Raw genomic sequence first — 27,667 nt, forward strand, 5'->3', positions numbered from 1 at the left:
TTGTGGTTTATTGCTTTGTCGTGCTATTATGATTTACTTTTTTGTTCGTTTTGAAGATTCTATTTATCGTTTCGCAATTGTATTGCTAATCGGATTATCAACTGTTTACTGTTTTACTGTTTTACTGTTTTACTGTTTTACTGTTTTACTGTTTTACTGTTTTACTGTTTTACTGTTTTACTGTTTTACTGTTTTACTGTTTTACTGTTTTACTGTTTTACTGTTTTACTGTTTTACTGTTTTACTGTTTTACTGTTTTACTGTTTTACTGTTTTACTGTTTTACTGTTTTACTGTTTTACTGTTTTACTGTTTTACTGTTTTACTGTTTTACTGTTTTACTGTTTTACTGTTTTACTGTTTTACTGTTTTACTGTTTTAATGTTTTACTGTTTTACTGTTTTACTGTTTTACTGTTTTACTGTTTTACTGTTTTACTGTTTTACCGTTTTATTGTTTTACTGTTTTACTGTTTTACTGTTTTACTGTTTTACTGTTTTACTGTTTTACTGTTTTACTGTTTTACTGTTTTACTGTTTTACTGTTTTACTGTTTTACTGTTTTACTGTTTTACTGTTTTACTGTTTTACTGTTTTACTGTTTTACTGTTTTACTGTTTTACTGTTTTACTGTTTTACTGTTTTACTGTTTTACTGTTTTACTGTTTTACTGTTTTACTGTTTTACTGTTTTACTGTTTTACTGTTTTACTGTTTTACTGTTTTACTGTTTTACTGTTTTACTGTTTTACTGTTTTACTGTTTTACTGTTTTACTGTTTTACTGTTTTACTGTTTTACTGTTTTACTGTTTTACTGTTTTACTGTTTTACTGTTTTACTATTTTACTGTTTTACTGTTTTACTGTTTTACTGTTTTACTGTTTTACTGTTTTACTGTTTTACTGTTTTACTGTTTTACTGTTTTACTGTTTTACTGTTTTACTGTTTACTGTTTTACTGTTTTACTGTTTTACTGTTTTACTGTTTTACTGTTTTACTGTTTTACTGTTTTACTGTTTTACTGTTTTACTGTTTTACTGTTTTACTGTTTTACTGTTTTACTGTTTTACTGTTTTACTGTTTTACTGTTTTACTGTTTTACTGTTTTACTGTTTTTAGTCCTTCCTTTCTTCAGTTCTACAATTTTATAATTCTTTAAGTCTTTAGTTCCTTCCTTTCTTCAGTTCTACAATTTTATAATTCTTTAGTTCTTTAGTTCTTTAGTTCTTTAGTTCTTTAGTTCTTTAGTTCTTTAGTTCTTTAGTTCTTTAGTTCTTTAGTTCTTTAGTTCTTTAGTTCTTTAGTTCTTTAGTTCTTTAGTTCTTTAGTTCTTTAGTTCTTTAGTTCTTTAGTTCTTTAGTTCTTTAGTTCTTTAGTTCTTTAGTTCTTTAGTTCTTTAGTTCTTTAGTTCTTTAGTTCTTTAGTTCTTTAGTTCTTTAGTTCTTTAGTTCTTTAGTTCTTTAGTTCTTTAGTTCTTTAGTTCTTTAGTTCTTTAGTTCTTTAGTTCTTTAGTTCTTTAGTTGTTTAGTTCTTTAGTTCTTTAGTTCTTTAGTTCTTTAGTTCTTTAGTTCTTTAGTTCTTTAGTTCTTTAGTTCTTTAGTTCTTTAGTTCTTTAGTTCTTTAGTTCTTTAGTTCTTTAGTTCTTTAGTTCTTTAGTTCTTTAGTTCTTTAGTTCTTTAGTTCTTTAGTTCTTTAGTTCTTTAGTTCTTTAGTTCTTTAGTTCTTTAGTTCTTTAGTTCTTTAGTTCTTTAGTTCTTTAGTTCTTTAGTTCTTTAGTTCTTTAGTTCTTTAGTTCTTTAGTTCTTTAGTTCTTTAGTTCTTTAGTTCTTTAGTTCTTTAGTTCTTTAGTTCTTTAGTTCTTTAGTTCTTTAGTTCTTTAGTTCTTTAGTTCTTTAGTTCTTTAGTTCTTTAGTTCTTTAGTTCTTTAGTTCTTTAGTTCTTTAGTTCTTTAGTTCTTTAGTTCTTTAGTTCTCTAGTTCTTCAAGTTGTGCAGTTCTTCTGGTTTTTGTTTCTTTGTTTCTTTGTTTCTTTGTTTCTTTGTTTCTTTGTTTCTTTGTTTCTTTGTTTCTTTCTTTCTTTGTTTCTTTGTTTCTTTGTTTCTTTGTTTCTTTCTTTCTTTGTTTCTTTGTTTCTTTGTTTCTTTGTTTCTTTGTTTCTTTGTTTCTTTGTTTCTTTGTTTCTTTGTTTCTTTGTTTCTTTGTTTCTTTGTTTCTTTGTTTCTTTGTTTCTTTGTTTCTTTGTTTCTTTGTTTCTTTGTTTCTTTGTTTCTTTGTTTCTTTGTTTCTTTGTTTCTTTGTTTCTTTGTTTCTTTGTTTCTTTGTTTCTTTGTTTCTTTGTTTCTTTGTTTCTTTGTTTCTTTGTTTCTTTGTTTCTTTGTTTCTTTGTTTCTTTGTTTCTTTGTTTCTTTGTTTCTTTGTTTCTTTGTTTCTTTGTTTCTTTGTTTCTTTGTTTCTTTGTTTCTTTGTTTCTTTGTTTCTTTGTTTCTTTGTTTCTTTGTTTCTTTGTTTCTTTGTTTCTTTGTTTCTTTGTTTCTTTGTTTCTTTGTTTCTTTGTTTCTTTGTTTCTTTGTTTCTTTGTTTCTTTGTTTCTTTGTTTCTTTGTTTCTTCGTTTCTTTGTTTCTTTGTTTCTTTGTTTCTTTGTTTCTTTGTTTCTTTGTTTCTTTGTTTCTTTGTTTCTTTGTTTCTTTGTTTCTTTGTTTCTTTGTGTCTTTGTTTCTTTGTTTCTTTGTTTCTTTGTTTCTTTGTTTCTTTGTTTCTTTGTTTCTTTGTTTCTTTGTTTCTTTGTTTCTTTGTTTCTTTGTTTCTTTGTTTCTTTGTTTCTTTGTTTCTTTGTTTCTTTGTTTCTTTGTTTCTTTGTTTCTTTGTTTCTTTGTTTCTTTGTTTCTTTGTTTCTTTGTTTCTTTGTTTCTTTGTTTCTTTGTTTCTTTGTTTCTTTGTTTCTTTGTTTCTTTGTTTCTTTGTTTCTTTGTTTCTTTGTTTCTTTGTTTCTTTGTTTCTTTGTTTCTTTGTTTCTTTGTTTCTTTGTTTCTTTGTTTCTTTGTTTCTTTGTTTCTTTGTTTCTTTGTTTCTTTGTTTCTTTGTTTCTTTGTTTCTTTGTTTCTTTGTTTCTTTGTTTCTTTGTTTCTTTGTTTCTTTGTTTCTTTGTTTCTTTGTTTCTTTGTTTCTTTGTTTCTTTGTTTCTTTGTTTCTTTGTTTCTTTGTTTCTTTGTTTCTTTGTTTCTTTGTTTCTTTGTTTCTTTGTTTCTTTGTTTCTTTGTTTCTTTGTTTCTTTGTTTCTTTGTTTCTTTGTTTCTTTGTTTCTTTGTTTCTTTGTTTCTTTGTTTCTTTGTTTCTTTGTTTCTTTGTTTCTTTGTTTCTTTGTTTCTTTGTTTCTTTGTTTCTTTGTTTCTTTGTTTCTTTGTTTCTTTGTTTCTTTGTTTCTTTGTTTCTTTGTTTCTTTGTTTCTTTGTTTCTTTGTTTCTTTGTTTCTTTGTTTCTTTGTTTCTTTGTTTCTTTGTTTCTTTGTTTCTTTGTTTCTTTGTTTCTTTGTTTCTTTGTTTCTTTGTTTCTTTGTTTCTTTGTTTCTTTGTTTCTTTGTTTCTTTGTTTCTTTGTTTCTTTGTTTCTTTGTTTCTTTGTTTCTTTGTTTCTTTGTTTCTTTGTTTCTTTGTTTCTTTGTTTCTTTGTTTCTTTGTTTCTTTGTTTCTTTGTTTCTTTGTTTCTTTGTTTCTTTGTTTCTTTGTTTCTTTGTTTCTTTGTTTCTTTGTTTCTTTGTTTCTTTGTTTCTTTGTTTCTTTGTTTCTTTGTTTCTTTGTTTCTTTGTTTCTTTGTTTCTTTGTTTCTTTGTTTCTTTGTTTCTTTGTTTCTTTGTTTCTTTGTTTCTTTGTTTCTTTGTTTCTTTGTTTCTTTGTTTCTTTGTTTCTTTGTTTCTTTGTTTCTTTGTTTCTTTGTTTCTTTGTTTCTTTGTTTCTTTGTTTCTTTGTTTCTTTGTTTCTTTGTTTCTTTGTTTCTTTGTTTCTTTGTTTCTTTGTTTCTTTGTTTCTTTGTTTCTTTGTTTCTTTGTTTCTTTGTTTCTTTGTTTCTTTGTTTCTTTGTTTCTTTGTTTCTTTGTTTCTTTGTTTCTTTGTTTCTTTGTTTCTTTGTTTCTTTGTTTCTTTGTTTCTTTGTTTCTTTGTTTCTTTGTTTCTTTGTTTCTTTGTTTCTTTGTTTCTTTGTTTCTTTGTTTCTTTGTTTCTTTGTTTCTTTGTTTCTTTGTTTCTTTGTTTCTTTGTTTCTTTGTTTCTTTGTTTCTTTGTTTCTTTGTTTCTTTGTTTCTTTGTTTCTTTGTTTCTTTGTTTCTTTGTTTCTTTGTTTCTTTGTTTCTTTGTTTCTTTGTTTCTTTGTTTCTTTGTTTCTTTGTTTCTTTGTTTCTTTGTTTCTTTGTTTCTTTGTTTCTTTGTTTCTTTGTTTCTTTGTTTCTTTGTTTCTTTGTTTCTTTGTTTCTTTGTTTCTTTGTTTCTTTGTTTCTTTGTTTCTTTGTTTCTTTGTTTCTTTGTTTCTTTGTTTCTTTGTTTCTTTGTTTCTTTGTTTCTTTGTTTCTTTGTTTCTTTGTTTCTTTGTTTCTTTGTTTCTTTGTTTCTTTGTTTCTTTGTTTCTTTGTTTCTTTGTTTCTTTGTTTCTTTGTTTCTTTGTTTCTTTGTTTCTTTGTTTCTTTGTTTCTTTGTTTCTTTGTTTCTTTGTTTCTTTGTTTCTTTGTTTCTTTGTTTCTTTGTTTCTTTGTTTCTTTGTTTCTTTGTTTCTTTGTTTCTTTGTTTCTTTGTTTCTTTGTTTCTTTGTTTCTTTGTTTCTTTGTTTCTTTGTTTCTTTGTTTCTTTGTTTCTTTGTTTCTTTGTTTCTTTGTTTCTTTGTTTCTTTGTTTCTTTGTTTCTTTGTTTCTTTGTTTCTTTGTTTCTTTGTTTCTTTGTTTCTTTGTTTCTTTGTTTCTTTGTTTCTTTGTTTCTTTGTTTCTTTGTTTCTTTGTTTCTTTGTTTCTTTGTTTCTTTGTTTCTTTGTTTCTTTGTTTCTTTGTTTCTTTGTTTCTTTGTTTCTTTGTTTCTTTGTTTCTTTGTTTCTTTGTTTCTTTGTTTCTTTGTTTCTTTGTTTCTTTGTTTCTTTGTTTCTTTGTTTCTTTGTTTCTTTGTTTCTTTGTTTCTTTGTTTCTTTGTTTCTTTGTTTCTTTGTTTCTTTGTTTCTTTGTTTCTTTGTTTCTTTGTTTCTTTGTTTCTTTGTTTCTTTGTTTCTTTGTTTCTTTGTTTCTTTGTTTCTTTGTTTCTTTGTTTCTTTGTTTCTTTGTTTCTTTGTTTCTTTGTTTCTTTGTTTCTTTGTTTCTTTGTTTCTTTGTTTCTTTGTTTCTTTGTTTCTTTGTTTCTTTGTTTCTTTGTTTCTTTGTTTCTTTGTTTCTTTGTTTCTTTGTTTCTTTGTTTCTTTGTTTCTTTGTTTCTTTGTTTCTTTGTTTCTTTGTTTCTTTGTTTCTTTGTTTCTTTGTTTCTTTGTTTCTTTGTTTCTTTGTTTCTTTGTTTCTTTGTTTCTTTGTTTCTTTGTTTCTTTGTTTCTTTGTTTCTTTGTTTCTTTGTTTCTTTGTTTCTTTGTTTCTTTGTTTCTTTGTTTCTTTGTTTCTTTGTTTCTTTGTTTCTTTGTTTCTTTGTTTCTTTGTTTCTTTGTTTCTTTGTTTCTTTGTTTCTTTGTTTCTTTGTTTCTTTGTTTCTTTGTTTCTTTGTTTCTTTGTTTCTTTGTTTCTTTGTTTCTTTGTTTCTTTGTTTCTTTGTTTCTTTGTTTCTTTGTTTCTTTGTTTCTTTGTTTCTTTGTTTCTTTGTTTCTTTGTTTCTTTGTTTCTTTGTTTCTTTGTTTCTTTGTTTCTTTGTTTCTTTGTTTCTTTGTTTCTTTGTTTCTTTGTTTCTTTGTTTCTTTGTTTCTTTGTTTCTTTGTTTCTTTGTTTCTTTGTTTCTTTGTTTCTTTGTTTCTTTGTTTCTTTGTTTCTTTGTTTCTTTGTTTCTTTGTTTCTTTGTTTCTTTGTTTCTTTGTTTCTTTGTTTCTTTGTTTCTTTGTTTCTTTGTTTCTTTGTTTCTTTGTTTCTTTGTTTCTTTGTTTCTTTGTTTCTTTGTTTCTTTGTTTCTTTGTTTCTTTGTTTCTTTGTTTCTTTGTTTCTTTGTTTCTTTGTTTCTTTGTTTCTTTGTTTCTTTGTTTCTTTGTTTCTTTGTTTCTTTGTTTCTTTGTTTCTTTGTTTCTTTGTTTCTTTGTTTCTTTGTTTCTTTGTTTCTTTGTTTCTTTGTTTCTTTGTTTCTTTGTTTCTTTGTTTCTTTGTTTCTTTGTTTCTTTGTTTCTTTGTTTCTTTGTTTCTTTGTTTCTTTGTTTCTTTGTTTCTTTGTTTCTTTGTTTCTTTGTTTCTTTGTTTCTTTGTTTCTTTGTTTCTTTGTTTTCTTGTTTTCTTGTTTTCTTGTTTTCTTGTTTTCTTGTTTTCTTGTTTTCTTGTTTTCTTGTTTTCTTGTTTTCTTGTTTTCTTGTTTTCTTGTTTTCTTGTTTTCTTGTTTTCTTGTTTTCTTGTTTTCTTGTTTTCTTGTTTTCTTGTTTTCTTGTTTTCTTGTTTTCTTGTTTTCTTGTTTTCTTGTTTTCTTGTTTTCTTGTTTTCTTGTTTTCTTGTTTTCTTGTTTTCTTGTTTTCTTGTTTTCTTGTTTTCTTGTTTTCTTGTTTTCTTGTTTTCTTGTTTTCTTGTTTTCTTGTTTTCTTGTTTTCTTGTTTTCTTGTTTTCTTGTTTTCTTGTTTTCTTGTTTTCTTGTTTTCTTGTTTTCTTGTTTTCTTGTTTTCTTGTTTTCTTGTTTTCTTGTTTTCTTGTTTTCTTGTTTTCTTGTTTTCTTGTTTTCTTGTTTTCTTGTTTTCTTGTTTTCTTGTTTTCTTGTTTTCTTGTTTTCTTGTTTTCTTGTTTTCTTGTTTTCTTGTTTTCTTGTTTTCTTGTGTTTCAATTTGTCGCAATTAGTTCAGATTTTATGGAGTTAGTGGCTTCCAAACTGGATGCAGCATTTTAGACAAACGTAATTAAACCCAATTGAGTGTAATTCGAAAACCAGACCTACTTTTATCTTCAAATGACGGCAATAAAATTTCACTGACAATTGAAATGTTCTCTTTTTATGCAAAACCACCGAACCGCCACGGCGTCGATTCAAAATTACTTGTGTCGCAAAGCATCACGTCATAAATTCCGGAATACTCACTTGATGGAAGCGGTGAAGCTGAAGCAGACGTCCAGCGCCAGCAGAGTCACCATCACGACGTAGGACACCTGAAACAGGTAAATCTCGTTGATCCGTTGCTTGTAGAGGCACATCAGCAGTACGGCATAGACGGTCGCACATATCCCGATAAGAATCAGCTGGGTCATGTTGTCCTTCAGCAGGGTGAAATAATCACGACTGCATAGATTTCCGTCGGTTTGATTGTTCGGAATTACGATGGCAGGCAGGGTTGGATCGGTGCCGGCCGCGCTCGTTCCCGCAAGCCATTGGCCGATGTCATCAGTTTCGTTGTAATTTTCACCGTCGATGGAGGCGATAGCGATTGACTTGAAGGTGCCCGGATTGTTGGTAGAGCTGTAAAACAAACGGCAAATGGGAAGGATTTAGACGGTACTTCAAGTGGAGCACGTTTATGGTGGCAGTCGATGGCGAAAGTAGTTTCAATTTCAATCTCTTCTACTGCGGTCGAGTAACATTTTGCCGTACATCCCGTAATAGGATTACGGAAAAAGCATCAAAGTTTCACGTCGGAATTGCTGTACTTTTGCAGAAACATAGTAAGCGGAAAAATATACGCAAGCGAAGTTTGACCCTTTCCATGGCGCCGTGGTGGGATGGACGGTTGAAAAGAGCACGATGTTAATTTGGTCCGAGAAGGCTGTGGCGAACCGGCGTTGGTCGATGACTGGTTGCTAGTTTTATCATCGGTTGTCAAGCGTTTTTGGGCGGGAGCGGGGTGGAATGAACGGAATTTACGAAAATATGTGCCGGTCGACGTCATTCCGCTGTCGAATGTGTCAAGGACCCGAACCTGACCGGACCCGGCGTTCATTGAATTCGGGCAATGTTCCACCGAGAAGAATTACTGTTATAGTCTGTAAGCGCCTGTTTCGTGGAAAATTATGGCTCATTTAGGAAGTCGTTTACTCGGAATTGCAAACCAACCGAGACCGGAATTTTACGATTACGGTCCAGGGCTTAGGGGTTCTGATTTTATAGCCCCTGCAGCGTATAATGAATGCGTAGTAAAAGCTATGACATCCACGTGTCTCCTGCGAAGGAATCAAGGCGAGCAATTTCCATTTGAATTCGAAAGTTTATTTTTGACGTAGGCCAATCAACAATTTTCGCATATGTAATAAACAGCTATTTTCTAATAGGTGCCTATTAAAAATTCGCCTTGTGTAAATATCTTGAGTCCTACTAAACGCAATAACACAATTCTTTCTCCATGCTGTCAGAAATATGATCATCAATATATGATCAAGTTTTCAACAGTGTGAGATAACCATAAATAACTCATAATAACTTTTCATCTCGCGAAAAAAATGACCAGATCTGACATCATTGAAAAGTGATGATTGATATTGAACGAAAAGTTACGTTCATCATAGTTACTCTCATAGTTATATATTACCGCTTGAGCAAATTGTTTTTGCAATTGTTTGTGGGCAATCATCAAAACACACACAAAGGCGCTTGAAAATTTCAGACTTACGAAGACATGTTTCACCATAAAAATGCAGTTCGTTGTCGATTTTCTATTCACTAAAACATAAAAGAACAATTCTACAATATGTAGTATTACCATTTATTTGTGTGCAGAATATTTTTAAAGTTCCATGTTTGTGTTACGAGCAATTGTTTTGAAAATCAAATGTGAAACTTATTAATTAGAGATTATGTTTGCTATTTATTTGTAAGCATGGATTCAATTCTTGTTAACATTACGTAGTAGTTTCCATGAGTTTCATAATCGTTTTTTCGCTGATTTAATTGCAGCATTTGTAATGGGATCGATGCATGAGTTTTAGTATCAGTTGCACTATAATTGTGAATTGTGTTCGTAAACACGGAAGAACTTAAAGATATGTTTCACAACAAAGAAAAATTGCGCTTTTTCCATAACACAACAGTTACCAGAATAGTAATATAAACTAATTTGATAAATTGCACAATCAGTAGAAAAATACAGGACAGCAACTTAACGTGCTACTTGGGTAATAAGGAGTGAATTGAAAATAAGCTATCCACATACATTTGTTTTGTACGCATGTATTTGTGATGGTTTTTTATGCTCAGATCACAGCATGCTGTGCGTTTGGCTGTCAGCTTTCGTTTGTTTACTTGTTTGTGCAGTTGAAATTCTGCGTTTTCAAAATGTCGCGTATTGAAAAAGAAGTGAAAATTAAGATGCTGGACACATGGCTAAGTGAGAAGGGTATTACTATGCAAAAATGGGCGAAGCGGTTTGGAATTCATCATGCCAGTGTTAAAACCATCATTAATAAGTTTGGGGAACAGGAAGAGGCAGAAAACCCGGTTCTTCCAACCCGAAACTGGACCAGAATGAGGTATCTCTAATCATGAAGAACAAATCAATGTCAATACGTGATTTGGCCAAAAAAGCAGGAACGAGTGTCGAAATGATCCTGCGTATCAAGAGGCGAAATCACCTGAAGACCTACAAGAAGCAGAAAATCTCGAAACAAAAGTGTAGAACAGAAGAAGCGAGCAGCAACAAGGACCCAGCCTCCCGCTTTCGATTCGAGTTGATTTCTAGAGCTGTTGGAAACATGGCTTTCAAATGCAAAAAATAACAAAGCATACTACATTATGGAAGATACTAATACACTTATGAACATGCCAAACAACAACCTTGTCTCACGTTACAGCAGTTTACAAGAATCTTATGGCTGTTTGTGTACAAATACTATCCCGACTCGACCAGCCAGTGGAAACATCCTTGATCATTTTATTTGTAAGATTGATGACGTTATGCGTTTGCGAAACGACAACATTTTCACAAACTTAAGCCATCATCTTCAGATTATATCCACAGACTAACAGACATGACAGTATGAGTAAATTCTTATAAGAATATTTTTTCGTGATACACTAGCTCCACCTATATTGTACTGCGCGAACTATTTACTATCGGTACACCCCTTGTGTTATGTAAAAGTTTTTTTACTAGTTGGTTTCCCCTCGTTTGTCAGCACCGATCAGCTGCTTGCAGTGATACCTGCAAAATATTTGAAAATGAATCGTCACAATAAATTATTGGATTCTTCGCGATGTTGGAAGGTAACCATTTGTTTGACTCAACGTTGTTCATCTAGACTATTTTTTATTGTGTTGGTAGTTTTCACCCGAAATTAAGTGGCGGCAGACCAGAAGCAAGTAAGTATTGTAACAAAATGGGTTCGATTTTGTATTGCGTTGGAGGATGAGAAGTAGGCACAATTATGTATATAGTTATGGCAATATGTATTAAATCTGTATCCTGCATGAAATTCGCATGGACGTATACGAATCAATACATTACAGGTAATTCTGTATGAATGGCAACTCTGTTGGTAAATGAAAAAAATAAACACAGTCTAGATGACAGACAGGATGTTTTTGATAGGGTAACGTGGCGCCATCATGTGAGTACTGTCCCAACTAAAGGAATTTTAGAAATGACCGTTAAAATGATTTAAGAATCTAATTTGAGTGTCCTGTCTGTTAGTCTCTGTTATATCTATGTTATATATATATGTATATATATATATATATATATATATATATATATATATATATATATATATATATATATATATATATATATATATATATATATATATATATATATATATATATATATATATATATATATATATATATATATATATATATATATATATATATATATATATATATATATATTTTAAAATATCTACCCTCGCAAAGGGGTTTTTAAAAAGAGAGAACACTTTTCACTTCTAAGGTTAAACTGAAACTAAACTTTATTTTTGTTCTAACTTTACTCTAAGCCTAACCTAGCTAGCTGCCGATCGTGAGAACCCTGTCGATTTGCTATTCCCTAGCGCCGGTAACGCGATACAAGATTTGTTTACCGTATACGTGACTGATGCTGGGGCGACGATTGTTGTTGATGCTGCGGTCTTCATTCTGTGGGAATCTCGATCGTCTGCTATTGGTGACGTTCTTGGGAAACGCTGGCTGTTAACTCCTCCATCCCTTAAAGAAGCACGACCCGTGCGTTCGACTAATGCTGTTGAAGATATTTTGGTTTTATGATAAACGATGCCTAGAATTGTTGTAATCAGGATAACTGCGCATATGAAGGAACCAATTGATAAATGTTGCTTCAATTCCAAAGATTGAAGGTTCTTCCTGTTTTCGATATGTAGGTCATGTAACTGGGTTATGTTGACGTATTTTTCCAAATGTGTTTCGGCGATTTGGTTTGACCTTAGTGGTACGATAATAGGGTGACGGAATTGAATTTCATAGTTTTCGAATAATTTGTTTCCAATAATGATGGTACAATTGTGGAATGAGACGAGAAAAATGCCTTTCAACTCTTTTTGATTAATTCCACACGTGCTGCTCAATGTAATTTTGTTGGTGAGCGCTTTGACTATTATGGTACCAGGTGCGGGTAATTCATATTCGATGGTTTGTGGCAATTCTGAGAAGGGACATTTTCCGTTCAAACCTCTAATCAATGGTGCGATGCAATCATCTGCACTGATGTTTGTCAATAGTTCTCGTTTACAGATAGTAATTTTGGGCGTTTCTTGGCATCCTGTAGAAACGGCTAACGTCTCGTTTTCATGTTTGAAGATTACTTTGTGGTCAATGTTCACTGTTTTGTTGTTCACAGGTAGCGGTAATAAAAGCATTTTGTCAAACACAACAGGCTGTACGTTAGGGATATTGATGCTGATAATGATGTTATCTTCTCGATAAAACGCTGTAGTTGTCAGGTACACGCAAACTTCGTCTAAACTATCAATCTTAAATCCTTGCTTGGTAAGCTTTGCTGCTATGACCTCTAGTTCGCTATTTGATAAAATTTGTTTGTTTATTATGTTGACCTTGACGAGTGATAAGCTATTTTTTATAGAATGTAATGAGTTTAAGAGCATATCTAATTGAAATAAGATTGAAATTTTAGTGGATTCAGTTATGATATAATCTTCTTTAAGTAAAATTTTAGCTAAACTGTTTTTTTTTTTTATTCAATAATATAATATAATATTAAGGCACACTGCTTAAGCTCTAAGATGCCAAGGGTATTTACTAATCTTAATTATCGTCTAACTTAAAACTAGAGTAGTATCATTATGTAATATAGTATCTGGCGATCGGTAGTGGCCGGTGAATTGAATTTAGGATGAGATGATTCCAGATGGCGATGGTAATTTTCTATGTTGGCCGCATTCTTCGGTCCGTGAGGGTCCGCGGGAAACACCCCCAGGCTACGAAGGCCCGGCGGGTGGCCCGCATGCTGGTCATTGACTGGAGCGGTCTTCCGGTGATGGTGATGTTACGGAAGAGAATGAAAAAAAGAAGTAAATATTGTGGGAAACGGGGTAAAAAAGGGGTGTGGGAACAAAATGTTTGAAAACGACAGAGATCTAATTAGTTGCCATCGAGATGGTGAAAAAACAGGGAAAGGGGAACGAAAAAGTAAGTGACAAAAAAAAAGATCTTGTTAATTCCAATGAAGATGGTGAACAGGGACGGGGATCGAGAGAATCGGGCGGATGTTAGTGTCGAACCTGTAGGTGGAGATTATATTTTCTGAGCGAGGAATAACACATTACACTTGGATATTAATGTGTTTGAGGTACTGGTATATAAGAAGCATATAAGAGATATCCCGACTAGCCAACACATCTCGGACCGGAACTTCAGGTGGTCTACCTCGGGCCCTTAGGGAGTCCTTTAATAAAGACCTGGCGTCACGATACTCCGTACACGTCCATACGACATGCTCGATGTCCTGATAACCGTCACCACAAGCGCAGAGACCGCTCTCCACGATTCCAATACGCCGGAGATGCGCGTTGAAGGTGTAATGGTTTGACATGAGCCGAGACATCACACGAATGAAGTCACGACTCACGTTCATCCCCCTGAACCAAGGTTTCGTCGATACCCTAGGGATAATGGAATGTAGCCATCGTCCCAGTTCGCCATTGCTCCATGAAGTTTGCCAACTTTCGAGAGTTTTCTGACGAGAGATACTGAAAAATTCATTGAAGCAGATTGGTCTTTCATAAATATCACCTTCTAATGCGCCCACCTTAGCCAATGAGTCTGCCTTTTCATTGCCCGGAATGGAACAATGCGAAGGGACCCAGACTAACGATATTAAATAAGACCGTTCAGATAAAGTTCGCAAGTGTTCCCGTATTTTCCCCAGGAAATATGGGGGATACTTTCCTGGCTTCATTTCCCGGAGAGCTTCTATTGAGCTTAGACTGTCCGTCACAATGAAGTAATGGTCTTTGGGCAAGGTTTCAATGATCTCAAGGGTGTACTGAATAGCAGCTAATTCTGCGACGTAAACTGAAGCCGGATCATTGAGTTTGTGAGAAGCGGTGATGTTTTGATTGAAGATGCCGAAGCCTGTGGACCTGTTGATGTTTGAACCGTCAGTGTAAAACACCTTTTCACAGTTGACTGTTCTAAATTTATTATAAAAAATATTTGGGGCCACTTGAGGGCGCACATGATCCGGGATTCCACGAATTTCTTCTCTCATGGATGTGTCGAAAAACACAGTAGAATCAGAAGTATCCAAGAAATGAGCACGGTTGGAAACAAACGAAGAAGGATTAATATTCTGAGCCATGTAATCAAAATACAAGGACATAAAACGGGTTTGAGAGTTAAGCTCAACTAACCTTTCGAAGTTTTCAATCACCAGAGGATTCAAAATGTCGCATCGAATGAGCAAACGATATGAGAGATCCCAGAACCGGTTTTTCAGTGGAAGAACGCCTGCCAGCACTTCGAGGCTCATCGTATGAGTCGATTGCATGCAACCCAAGGCAATACGCAAACAACGATACTGAATTCTTTCCAGCTTGATGAAATGAGTGTTCGCCACTGATCGGAAGCAGAAGCATCCGTATTCCATCACGGACAATATCGTTGTTTGATACAACCTGATCAGGTCTCCTGGGTGGGGCTAAACTGTTCTCATGATCCTTGATCTGATTGTTTACAATATTAATTCGTTCTTGAAAATTTGCATTGATAGATATTTGTTTGTTATTTTCATTTAATAAGTTATTTTCATTGTTTTTCAGTGCATATAGATATGCATTAATATTTCTCAAATCCTGGGCGTCTAAATTTCCGGTGATTAGTTTGATAGTGCTTCCTAACACTTCTATTGATCTTTTTACCTTTCTGTTTCTTGGGAGAAGGCTCATGAATGTATCATTTATCATTGAAAGCTTTAATTCGATTAAATTTGAAAAATCTCCTGTTTTATTGTCGATTCGATTCAACACATTTTTAATTGTAGTAATTGAATTCTGGAACTGGTTTAATTCTATAATGTGCAAAACCTTATCATAGCCTAAACTAATTCTTCCTTCTCCAACTTTCATAATTAACGCACCCGGATTGTTCGAAATGTCATGTATTTGAATGAATTGAGGATAGGAAAAGGGAATGAGAGAAATGAGTGAGTGATGATCCGAAAGTCCATCCTGAAAGAAAGACAAATATTAATTTCAAAGTCTTTTTATGTTTTCTTTGTGAATTTCCCGGCCGGACCTATCGAGGATCGTTCTTTGTTTGTCCTCCATAGCTTCAGTCGGTGAAAATCTTTCTTTAGTTTTCTTTTTGATTCCTTGAATCCTTTTGAAAACTATTTCTTCGTCTGCTATGTGAGGTGCTTCTTCTCTTCCTTTATTGTGGAAGGATAAATTTTTTGATCGTGTCTTATCGTTTGCCAAAATTACCTCATCATAGAAGTTGTCTCTTTCTTCTATCATTTTCTGAATGTCAAGAGGCCGTTCGTGTTCGTCCTTTAGCCCAAAGAAAATCTCTCGCGGTTTAAAGCCGGTGGCTGAATGAATGGTGTTGTTGTACAAAGTACAAGCAATTAAGAAAATTTCTTTGTGCGTAAGGTCATTGTACTGGGGCTTTATACAACGAAAGATTTCTGCAACTGTTGAATGAAATCTTTCGACCAAACCATTGCTTTCACTGTGATTAGCAGGCACGAAATGCATCTGTACATTCAAATTATTAACCATACCTCTTATGTCGGCTGATCGAAATGCAGGTTCGTTATCACTTACGATAAGCTCCGGTGTACCATAGGTTGAGAAAAGTTTCAGCAGGCCTCTTCTAACATCGACTATATTCCTGGATTTTATTGGGACCAATACTCCGAATCTAGAGAACTTATCTACTGCAGATAAAAAGATTTTAAGATGTACGGTTGAGTTAAAAATATGTCAATATGAATTACTTCTAAAGGTTTTTTCGTGTTCGGTGTTGAGCCAAGTTTAATTTTGTATGGGTGTCGGTCATATTTGTTTCGATTACATACTTCGCAAATTTTGATGAACTGTTGAATTTTATGCTTCATTTTTGGAAAGTAGAACCGATTGGATATTTGTTTTTCGTTTTCCCAAACTCCTCGGTGGGCTGATTCATGAGTTTGTTCAATGGTGGCACTTTGTTCCTCGAGGGTTTTTAAGTCAACCAAAAGTTTCTGCGTGATGAAAATTTTGAAAGTCTTACATCGACTAAAGTAATTTTTGTGTACTATTTGAATCGTATTTATCAAACTTTCGGGACACAATATGCAATTATTGCGTTTCAAGTCCATGAAATCTTTAAATATTGTTATCAATTGAGGGATACCAAATATTAATTTTGTAATGGTTCTTCTATGAACTCTCGGAAAAACCTCTTCGTGAATATTGTTTTCTTCGGGGCCAACTTTAAGGATTATTTGATTACTGAAATAATTTAAAGGTTTTTCAGTACACGGAATGTATTCGGAATCATCCGTGTCTGCGGAATGTACTGTTGCGTTATCTGATGATAGTTCATTTTCGTTAACGTTAATTTCTTGAACAACTCTAGACAATCCGTCTGCTACGACGTTTTGTTTTCCAGGTTTGTATTGAACATCGTAATCGAATTCTGCTAAGCTTAAACGCCAGTGGATCAATCTTTGATTCGGTTCTTTTAAATTCAAACTGTAAGTTAACGGCTTATGATCGGTGTAGAGCGTAAATTTTCTTCCATAGAGATACGGTCGAAAATGTCCAAACTCCAAACGATCGCCAAGAGTTCTTTCTCGATTGTTGAATAATTCTCTTCAGATTTATTCAATGTGCGTGAAGCAAACGCAATGGGTTTGTCTTTACCCAAAGGTCCTTGTGAAAGAACAGCGCCAATTGCATGATTAGAGGCGTCTGTAGTTAAAATGAAGGGTTTATCAAAATCTGGGTATTGGAGTATGTCATTACTAGTGAGGATTGCTTTACATTTTTGAAATGATTTAATGAACTCTTCAGAATGAATGATGGTTTCGCCTTTCCTAAGTGAATTTGTTAAAGGTTTCGCTATTTTCGCAAAATCTTTTATAAATTTCCGATAGTAACCCAAAATTCCGAGAAAGCTTCTAAGTTCTTTTTCGCATTTTGGCAATGGCCAATTTTTAATAATAATAATTTTGTCTGGGTTTGGCTTAACTCCTTCAGTAGTAACGATGTGTCCTAAAAATGCAACTTCTTTACATAAGAAACTCGCACTTATCTAATTGTACTTTCATATTGCATCTAGATAGTGTATCGAAAATTTTTCCCAAATTATCCAGATGTTCTTGAAGACTATTCGAAAAAACGATGATATCATCCATATAGATGAAACATCTTAGGCCAATGTGTTCTCTTAGAACGTTGTCCATTACTCTCTGAAACGTAGAGGGGGCGTTCTTTAGTCCAAAGGGCATTCTCAAAAACTCATAGTGTCCATTCTCGACATTAAAAGCCGTTTTGGGAATGTCTGATGCTTCAACTTCGATCTGGTGGAAACCGGATGCTAAGTCTAGCGTAGAAAAATAATTGCATCTCCCGAGTTTATCGAGGATGTCGGTTATGTTCGGGATAGGGTATCGATCATCGATAGTCTTTTCATTTAACTTCCGATAGTCGATTACCAATCGCCATTTCTTTTGACCGGAAGCGTCCATCTTTTTCGGGACGATCCAAACCGGAGAAGTCCAAGGGCTGACAGAGTGTCTTATAATACCCTGTTCAAGCATTTTGAGAATTTGTTTTTGTACTTCCTCCTTATGACAAAAAGGGTACCGATACGATTTGGAGTAAATAGGCAAATCATCTTTTGTTTTGATGCTATGTTTTATTGCGTTAGTAAAGGTAAGGTGTTCCCCTTCTAACAAAAATACACCCTGATTTCTACTGATGACGTTAAACAATTTCGATTTTTCTTCTGAGTTAAGGTGATCCAATCGCAATTGATCGAATAAACGCTGGTTTATCGGCTTGGCAAATTTTGGTGAAGGTTGGGTTTCAAAATTATTTAATTCAAATTCCATGGGTTGACTAATATCGATTCGCGATAACTCGTTCGAACTATTAGTTATGGCTAAACAAGCTCGACTATTCACTGCGCTATACAAGCCTGAGTGCAGGAGTATATTGTTGCAAATAAAAGTATCTTCTGATACTAGGAAATCGCCCTTATCGATATTAACAGGAAAGCTTACGAATTTCGTCTCGTTAGAGTTTAATTGTATTCGTTGAGAATGAGGATATTTTCGTTGCATTTGAATTTTTCTAGAAGCAAATTGAAGTTCGTTACTAGCAGTAAGAATATTGGCTTTCAGCAATTGTAACGCCTCGTATCCAATTAATCCATCGAAATAAGGATGAAAATCAAAGATATAAAATTTCAATTTTTGTGTGCCAGGAATCTGAATAAAGGGGTAAAATTCAACAAATTGATTTATTTTATGACAACCATTGATATTTTGAACAGAGGTTGGCTCGGTAAATCTGCATTTTTGAAGGTTTACGTGCTTGGTACTAATGTAATTCTTGTTGGCACCTGTGTCTATGAGAAATTTTAGTAAGCCTTTGGAAGTGTTTATTTCGATGTAAGGGATGAAATTATTTACGTCGGATGAAAGTCTGCCGCCACTTGATGAAAATTTAGATCATCAATTTCGGCTACCTTGCTATCGGTTTCTTGATTGGATTCTTAATGTTGGGGGTTTGTTTCGACTGGTGGAGGTTCGTTAATGTTTTCATACGCAATTTGATATTGTTGGTTATAATAATATTCATTGGAATCATAGAAATAGAAATCATCACAATTTGTTGGAAATTCCTCTATTTGAAAATGTGGACGGTTCATATAATTTATCTGCCTACTTCTAATGGAGCTATCCACTTCCATTGGAGTTGGCTTTGGTTGTGGGTTTTGAGTCACTCTTTGAGGAAACGGAAATGGTCGTTGTTGGGGATTTTGAAATTGTCCTTGCGGTGAGAAGGGATCGTTGTTGCGGGAATTGGAATCGTGGTTGTTGGAAGGGAAAAGGTCTTTGTTGTGTGAATTGAATTGGCCGTTGTGGTGGAAATTGAACGGGTTTTTGTGAAAATGGTGGAAATTGTAATCTATTGTTAAACGGTTTAATGGGCCATTGTGGAGATGAATTTGATTTTTGTAGAATTGGTGGAGGTGTGCCAAATGGTTTATTTCGCGTGTGAGAGTAATTGCTTTCTTCGATGCATAATCGAAGAGCATCCTTTAAATTTGTTGGGGTCTGAGCCCGGATTATTGGTCCTAACGGATCCTTTAATCCTCCCAAAAATACTTTTAGTCCTAGCTGCTGATAAAAATTGTTCTTCGCTGCTTTCACAGCTGTATGCTCTTCACTGATGTTCAGCAAATTCACTAACAGAGACACCACATGCGAGATTTTGCTGTAGAATTCTTCTACAGTGCTCACTTGGTGAATAGCGAAGAGGTCGCGTGTCAAAGACACCTCATCCCGTCGGTAGCTATAATGTGTAATTAAATTTTGCTTTATGTCGGTCCAATTCAAATTTGTACCGTACAATTCGAGAATATTGACTGATTCTCCCACTATTTTGGTTCGAATTGCTTGAATCTAAACTTGGTGGCAATCTGTTCCAACAGCTCTATTGATAGTTGGCATTAAACTATCAATGGCTCTAATAAAAGAATGTAATTTTATTGGGTTTCCATCGAAACTGGGAAGGTCTCGAATGATCTGGGGAGTCTGGAGAGATTTTAAAATACTCTCGGGATCCCCTGCAACTCGAGGTAGCATATTTGTTCTAGCCTCGGCAGCTGCTACTTGAGCCGCTTGGGCAGCTTCTGACGCACCTAGAAGCTCCATTCTTAATTGTTGAATTTCGTCCTCCTGTTAGGCGATCTGTTGATTGAGAGCAGCGATGTGCTGTTCCATTTTCACTGATTTGTTTAACTAAAATTAATTTCACTTCACTACAATGTCAATAGCTCACTTTTAGGCAATAGCTAAGAAATGTTAAATGCATTAAACTTATGTGATAATAGTTAATTAACAGATTAAAATTACTTACGGTTAGGTTGCGATATTCTCTCGCTGTTAACTAGGTGGGTCCGGTGCAGCTTCTTCTGGATCTCTTCACTAATCACCGATGTACATTCGGAGATGGCTCTTCGTGCCGAAAGAAATCACTTAAAAAAACCGCACTACAATCCGAACGACTGCGCCATTTAAAATATCTACCCTCGCAAAGGGGTTTTTAAAAAGAGAGAACACTTTTCACTTCTAAGGTTAAACTGAAACTAAACTTTATTTTTGTTCTAACTTTACTCTAAGCCTAACCTAGCTAGCTGCCGATCGTGAGAACCCTGTCGATTTGCTATTCCCTAGCGCCGGTAACGCGATACAAGATTTGTTTACCGTATACGTGACTGATGCTGGGGCGACGATTGTTGTTGATGCTGCGGTCTTCATTCTGTGGGAATCTCGATCGTCTGCTATTGGTGACCTTCTTGGGAAACGCTGGCTGTTAACTTATATATATATATATATATATATATATATATATATATATATATATATATATATATATATATATATATATATATATATATATATATATATATATATATATATATATATATATATATATATATATATATATATATATATATATATATATATATATATATATATATATATATATATAAATGCAGAGATCATTCTTTGTAATCGCATCACGTAAGAACCGATGGACGGATTGAGATGCTTTTTTTTTTGTTTGATCAGTTTTTACCCCCACCGGGTTCGTACATCAAAAAAATTAGGAAAACTTACCGGAAAAGTGGGAAAAACCAATAAAGTTATGGCGTTTTCGTTTTTAATTTGCACTACACCGGTGCAGTGCTACACTGAGGCATGAATAAACGAACAAAAATGACGAAAACATAAACAGTAACCATTGACTACAATAAACGATTTCATTGCACAGAGCTACACCAAACTTTTGATGAGTGCTACACCAGTGGTATCGGTGCAGAAAAAGTGTAGCACTGGTGTAGTGCAATTGGTAAAAACGAACGGTTTAGGTGCAGCTTTCGCTACACCGGTGTAGTGCAATTTAAAAACGAAAACGACATTATTTTGTATGGACAATGGAATTTTCCACTGAAAACGTCGCCAATGATTGCTAGATCTACAATTGATGTTTGGCGCGCAAGGAGATGCTCAGTATTTCGCCGTTGAAGAAAAGAATACTAGATCTTTGGAAAATCGTTTGGCGCGCAACGAGTAGATTTGGGTGGAGATTTTACATGCATGATTGATTCGTCATTTGGAAACACGTGCTTAATAGGGTATCAAAATCATTACTTGCCAAATGACTGTTTTAGCTATACCGTAAACAGAAGCACAAGTTCTAATGTCATTTACCAGTAGATGTAGTTAGATGAATTATGTTGGCCATCGTGGCCGTGAGTTGAACAAAAATTAAATAATGTAACGATTTTTTTACGTATCAATGATAGGATTCTGCTGTTGAAATAATGAGTTCAGATGAAAATATTTTCCTTGCATTTAGCATGCTGACGTTTGTTTAGCCGATTCGAGGGAGTTTTCAAGAGTGGTTTACTTCAAAACGGATGGTATTCATGACATTTGTAAGCTGCTTAAGCCAAATCATTTCATTTTCCGAACTTTGGATTACTTGACGAATTACCATATGCGAATCGTGAATATCATATCTGAAGGAGAAATCGAGACATGTAAGAACCATTAGTTGTGAGATCTGCTGTTTTGTACACTGGCTTTAACGATAAGAAGAATACTGGTATAATCACTCCTCATGTTCACTCCGCTAGAACAGAATATTGATTCTCAGGACTGAATACTAAGCAAAACGATGTGGTGGCTCGACGAATGAGAGGTCTTTTGATACAATTCTTGAACGAATCCAGCGTTCATGTCAAAGTTAATGGACACAATAATTAATAAAAGGGTAATTTGAAATTTCGAATGTCCAAGTATTTTTCATTTTATCGCTAATTCGTTAATCGAAAATTGATCCTGTCATTATCCTGCTATGAACATTCATCAAACACGACTATGTAATATCACTAGCGGTGAAGTAGGTTATGGACAACCGTTCAAAATTAGTTTATTACTTTCGATAATCCCTAAGGATTTGCTATTAAATTTTAAACGTCTTCAGTACAAAAAAGTCTTAATATTCAATGATAAACAACAATCGCCGAGGGCTGCTTTTGGAAATTTGTGAGGTCAATTTAAAGTATTTATCTTGGTCATCTCTTTTTCATCCATCTGTTAATTTATTTATTTGTTTATTTAGGAGCAAGGGAAAAGCCTGCTGGAGCTGAGATTTTTGTTCTCCTTCTCCAGCAGGCATAAAACATTCTCATCTTTTGTATCAACAAATAACATTTGACCAAATGATACATAACGAAATCTTTAATTACCCTCATTTAAACTACAAAGCTAATTAACAACTATTCATATTGACTAATTATCCTAATAAAACTAACGGGAAAAGATTTGGAGAAAACGGGTTTTAATGGTGTTACGAGATAAATTGAAATTAAATCCATCAGAGCAAGTATTGAATACGCGACACATACTCGAAAACGGTTCATTAAAGCCATAGTTAGTTCTAGCACGAGGAATTCTGAGAAAGGGATTAAACCGCAAATTACGCTGATGAAATGTCAAAACTTAGCTGTTGTAGGAGATCTGAACAATCAATTCGAGATTGGATGAGTTCCGCGACGAAAACAGCTTATCACGGCGGACAGTTAGCAAATCGAGGTGTACGAGCCTACATCGATTTTCGTAGCTTGGGAGATTCAATGGATCTCTCCAGGGCAGGCGACGAAAAGCAAAACGAATAAACTTGCGCTGAACAGTTTCAATGCGCAGCTTATCAGTTTTGTAATATGGTGCCCAAACAACAGCAGCATACTCGCGAACTAGAGCGCAATATAACGATTTCAGGCAGTATATGTTATTGAAATTTTTTGAGATGCGAAAGATGAATCCTAGCCTTTTTAATGCTTTAGAGAGGGTATATTCTATGTGATCTTTGAATCCAATAACACTCCTAGATCCTTAATTGATGTCTCCCGTTTTAGTACAGCTTGCGAAATAGTGTAATCATACATGATCGTGGTTCGTTTACGAGAAAAGGAGATAACGAAGCATTTGAAGGCGTTAATAACCATTCTGTTGACGTTGCACCAGTTAGAAAATACATCCAACTGTGACTGCAAGAAGTTTGAGTCTTTCAGATATTTGATGAGATGAAAGAGTTTGAAATCGTCGGCGAATGATAGCTTCATGCATTGCAATGCGAAATTCAGATCATTTAGATATAGCAGAAATATGAATGGTCCTAGATGGCTTCCCTGAGGAACACCTGAGCTCACGATGAATGATGGAGTAACGCAGTCGCCAATTCTCACGGTCATACTACGACCAGTCAGATATGATTCAATCCAATCCATCATTCCACATGTCAAATCTTTAGTTTGAGAGAGATCTACAATCTCTGTTTAATACACTGACTCGAAGGATGAGATGGCAAACGGTGCATTTGTTTAGTTTTTGCGTAACAAAAGCACTGAATATATCCACAATAATTCTTGATGATATTTCTTCTTCGGGACGAAGTTAATGTGTTGGATATGAATTTGTCGTAATTCGTTTATTGTAAGCCAAGTAATCAGTAAAATAATGGAAAGAAATATTACCGTTTGACAACTCTGCTGTCCGAAAACATAAATTTAAAAAAATAATTTCAGGCGAGACGAAGTTCGACGGGTCAGCTAGTATATATATAAATGCAGAGATCATTCTTTGTAATCGCATCATGTAAGAACGGATGGACGGATTTACATGATTCATTTTTTGTTCGATCAGTTTTTACCCCCACCGGGTTCGTATATCAACAAAATTAGGAAACTTTCCGGGAAAGTGGGAAAAATACATAAAATTGTTTTGTGTGGACAATGGAATTTTCCATCATCGCCAATGGTTGCTAGATCATCGATAGGTGTTTGGCATATAACGAGTTGCATAAGTGTTTGGCCGCCGAAGAAAGGAATACTAGATCGTTGAAAGAATCTTTTGGCGCGCAACGTGCTTAGTTGGATATCAAAGGTATTGCTCGCCAAATGACTCAATAATGGAATGCATATGACTGTTCTAGAAAACCGCTGTATACAGAAGAAAAAGTTCTGATATCGTTTACCAGTTGATGGATTATGTGTAGTTAGATAAATAATATTGGTCATTGTGAGCGCGAGTTTAACAAATCAGAAAATTTTTAAATGAATCAATGAAAAAATTGTTCTGTAGAAGCGTAAATGTCAAACTAATAGATTTTCCTTGCATTTTGCTTTCTAATGATTTAGCGCACACAATAAGTGGCAATATTATTATCATAATTGATTTATACTGCCATTTTATATTTAATATTCTGAGAAGAATGTTGTAAGATCAATACCTGAACAATATCCACTTTATTAGAGTCCTAAAGTACGCGTGGCACTTTTTGGCAACTTGAATTTACAGAACAAGTTCTGAGAAAACTTTCTCGCTGCTTAAAAACTGTACAAGGAACTGTTTCAAAGTTTATTCTGTTGCGTCGGGCGAACATTCAAGTATGAGTATGAGTATGAGTTCCTTAAAACGAACTGCTCAGAATGCTTTGTTTGTATGTATGTGTTAAGTTTATCAATACAAAATTCTGGTTAGTGAGTTTTTTTATCCATTACCGAAAGCAAAAATCACATCCGGAAGAGAAAGCGTGACACCTTATATCTATTATGTCGAAGCCATTAGAGAGAGATTCTTTATTGACTCGAAGGATGGGATGACAATCTGTGCATTTGCTCAAATTTTTCTTAACAGAAGCATTTCACATTTTTACATAAATTTTTGGTGATATTTCTTTTTAAAGCTAAAGCGAACCACTTAGTCGTTTACTAATTCTGCTGTCTGAAAACATAAATTGGAACAAATGATTTTTGGGAGAGACGAAGTTCGACGGGTCCGCTAGTCTACAATAAATCTGAACGGTAATAAACAAAAGCAAGTACTTATCAAAAATAATGGTCAATCATAATAAACTGAATCGTTTATTCAATCAATATATCGACAGTTTAACGCTTATTGATGATGTTGACACATTTATTTAAAACATAATGTCAACATATAACTTAATGCTGTTCCAATGTACCAAGGGATATGCTAAGGAAATAAATACAAAAAAAAAATATTGTCCTTGGATGTCATATGAACTTTGGTTGTTGTTGCAACTGAGATCTAATTATCTCAAAAAGGTTCGAAAAAAGCAGATGATCTAAACCTTCAAGGGTTACTGAAGCACATTAGTAAAAAAGTAGACATTGCAAAAAGCAAAAGTAAAAAGTTATACTACGAAAACCTACTCAACCCTACTTATCATTCGAGGGTTTGGAAAAATATTAATGAAATTATGAGTCGTACTAAACCTAAAAGGATCAAGTCAAGCTCGTTATTGATGGAACAAATATAACCAGTGATTTAGACGTATGCGAAGCATTCAACGCATATTTTTCAAGCATTGGAACAACATTGGCGGACGCAATTTCGATCTAAAAAAAATAATTGAAAAAAGGTGGTTTATTGTCAGGTGCACTGCGAAAGGTATCCATTCTCACATTCAATATCTTATAATTGCATGGGGTCATGCGTCTAAATCTAGATTCCAAAAGATCCAGGTTCTGCAAAATAAATGTATAAAAACCATATTCAGGTTACCCCATCTGTATCCTACAGTTTTGCTTTACTCGAATGTCAGCCACAGCATTTTTCCCATATTGGCACTGAGAGATATGCAAACGATCATATTCATTCACAAAGCACTGTACCAACCAGGTGCTCACAGCAATTTACCACTGTCGGTTATCACTCGTCAACGAAATAGTAGACAAGCTAGCTCGTTACTGCGTGCATGCGCCTCGACTAACTTTGATCAAAGCCGAATAATGTTTCATGGCCCAACAGTCTATAATTCTCTACCAAATACTTTGAAACAAATAACGAACAAAAACATACTCAAAACTAACCTGAAACAACATTTGCAGTCGAAGATAGCCTATTATATCGTTTAAGTGTATCAGCCGTACAATGCATATTAGATTATATTATACTATGTTACATTTACTAAACTCACGATTATCAACTTTATCTATTCATTCATGTATTCAAACAATCATTATTTCATCGATCCAGTCACTCGTTCATTCATTCTTTTACTCATTCACTTTAACTCATCCATAATTCATTCATCAAACCATTCATTCATTCACTCATTCACTCATTCATTGACTCGTTTATATACTCATCTATTTATCCACTCACTCATTAATTAACACTTAGAGTTTCATTTATTCACATATTATTCCACATACGTAACGAAAAGTTGAGGAGGTTTTTGTGCCCTTTTGAGAGTGTACTGGTATAACAGTCAGCTCAAGGGGGCTTTATCCTGCTCAAATAAATGCATATAAATGTTGTTGTAAATTATAATTAGTTTTTAAAATATTTAAAAGAGCCCCTTAAAAGGAATCGTACATTCCACTGGGTGCTCTTGCTTTGTAACAATAGTCCTGTTGTTTACACTCTTCTCTAACCACTTGTGCAGTTGTTTATTCGTTTTCATTAGTTTGTTTCGAAATGTGTGGACTTTCAGCAGAACAACGTCGAAAAGTTGTGTACAAATGTGCCGTGCGAAATGCAATCAGGAAGTTCGGTGAGGATAACACCTTTGAGGATAAACCGAAAACGGGTCGAAAAAAAAGTTCCTGCTAACCCTCAGTTCGATAAACGTATACTGAAGGCGTTCGAGCAAAAGAAGGAGGTTTCAGTTCGGGATGTGGCCAAAAGAGTGGGCACTTCGAAGTCAAATGTTCTTCGTGCTAAAGAACGTTTGAATCTTCGAACCTATAAGAAGCAGAAACAACCAAAACGTAGTCCGAAACAAGAAGCATCGATCAGGCTGAGGGTTCGAAAGCTGTACAATACGATTCTTGCTGGAAATTTGAACTGAATAATCATGGACGACGAAACCTACGTGAAACTCGATTACAAATCCTTGCCGGGACCACAATATTATACGATGCGAGAAAAGCAAGTCTTAAACCAGCCCAAGACATCGATTGAAGTCGAAAAATTTGTTAAAAAGGCTATGGTCTGGCAAGCAATTTGTAGCTGCGGTAATATTTCGAAACCCTTCATCACCACTGCTTCAATGAACAGCGAAATATACATCAAGGAATGTTTACAAAAACGACTTCTACCCATGATTCGAAGCCACAAGGATCCTGTTGTCTTCTGGCAAGATCTTGCTTCTTGCCACTACTCGAAATCAACGGTAGAATGGTATATTACCAAAAATGTCACTTTCGTCCCAAAAAACATGAATCCACCAAATTGCCCACTACTTCGACCAAATGGGGGGGGGGGGGTTTGGTGGGTCATTAACGAAGGCACATCGTAAGAAACATGTCTCGGCAGCCGAAACCATTCAACAGTTCGAAAAAGATAAAACTGTCAAAACTTGTCGCAAAGAAGTCTGTACGGAATTTAATGAGGAACGTTCGCAAGAAGGTGCGCCAGCTAGTCTACAATGGCTCAGTAGCAAATGTTGAGAATAATATTCTGTTGTTGTAGTCTAATATTATCAGTATATCGAATAAAATTTGGATATCTAACTTTTGTGAATTATTTACAGCGAAATCAAAGTGCGTCCATACTTTCTGGAACAGTCCTTAGTACGTCTGATTATCGATATTCGGAAGTGTGAAAAAAGCAATGCCAGTTTTATTCGTATTCACGTATTCGAATTTTTAAATGAACTCCTAAAACATATTGCCGAAAACATCAGAACCGTTTTTGAGATATGTTTTCTACAAAATTTTACTAAATTTTTCCTTGACTTCTCAAAAGTAAGTCAAAATAGCAAACTGATCATAAAATTAGTCAGTTTTGGCCCCAAAGATATCCAAACCAGAGTATTAAATTTAAGAAC

At 34.2% G+C, this 27,667-nt stretch overlaps 1 protein-coding gene across 4 annotated transcripts in view; it reads right to left on the reverse strand.

Moving 5' to 3' along the window:
* LOC131430220 (adenylate cyclase type 6) overlaps window positions 1-27,667 on the reverse strand; it is a 387,241-nt gene that overhangs the window by 48,151 nt on the left and 311,423 nt on the right. For all 4 annotated transcript variants that reach the window (XM_058594974.1, XM_058594977.1, XM_058594975.1 and 1 more), the window contains one exon: window positions 7,203-7,577. In XM_058594974.1, coding sequence (XP_058450957.1) covers window positions 7,203-7,577 — 375 coding nt within the window. The remainder of the gene's footprint in view (window positions 1-7,202; window positions 7,578-27,667) is intronic.

This window comes from Malaya genurostris, chromosome 2 (assembly GCF_030247185.1).
Source record: "Malaya genurostris strain Urasoe2022 chromosome 2, Malgen_1.1, whole genome shotgun sequence".
NCBI classification, from domain to species: Eukaryota; Metazoa; Arthropoda; class Insecta; order Diptera; family Culicidae; genus Malaya; species Malaya genurostris.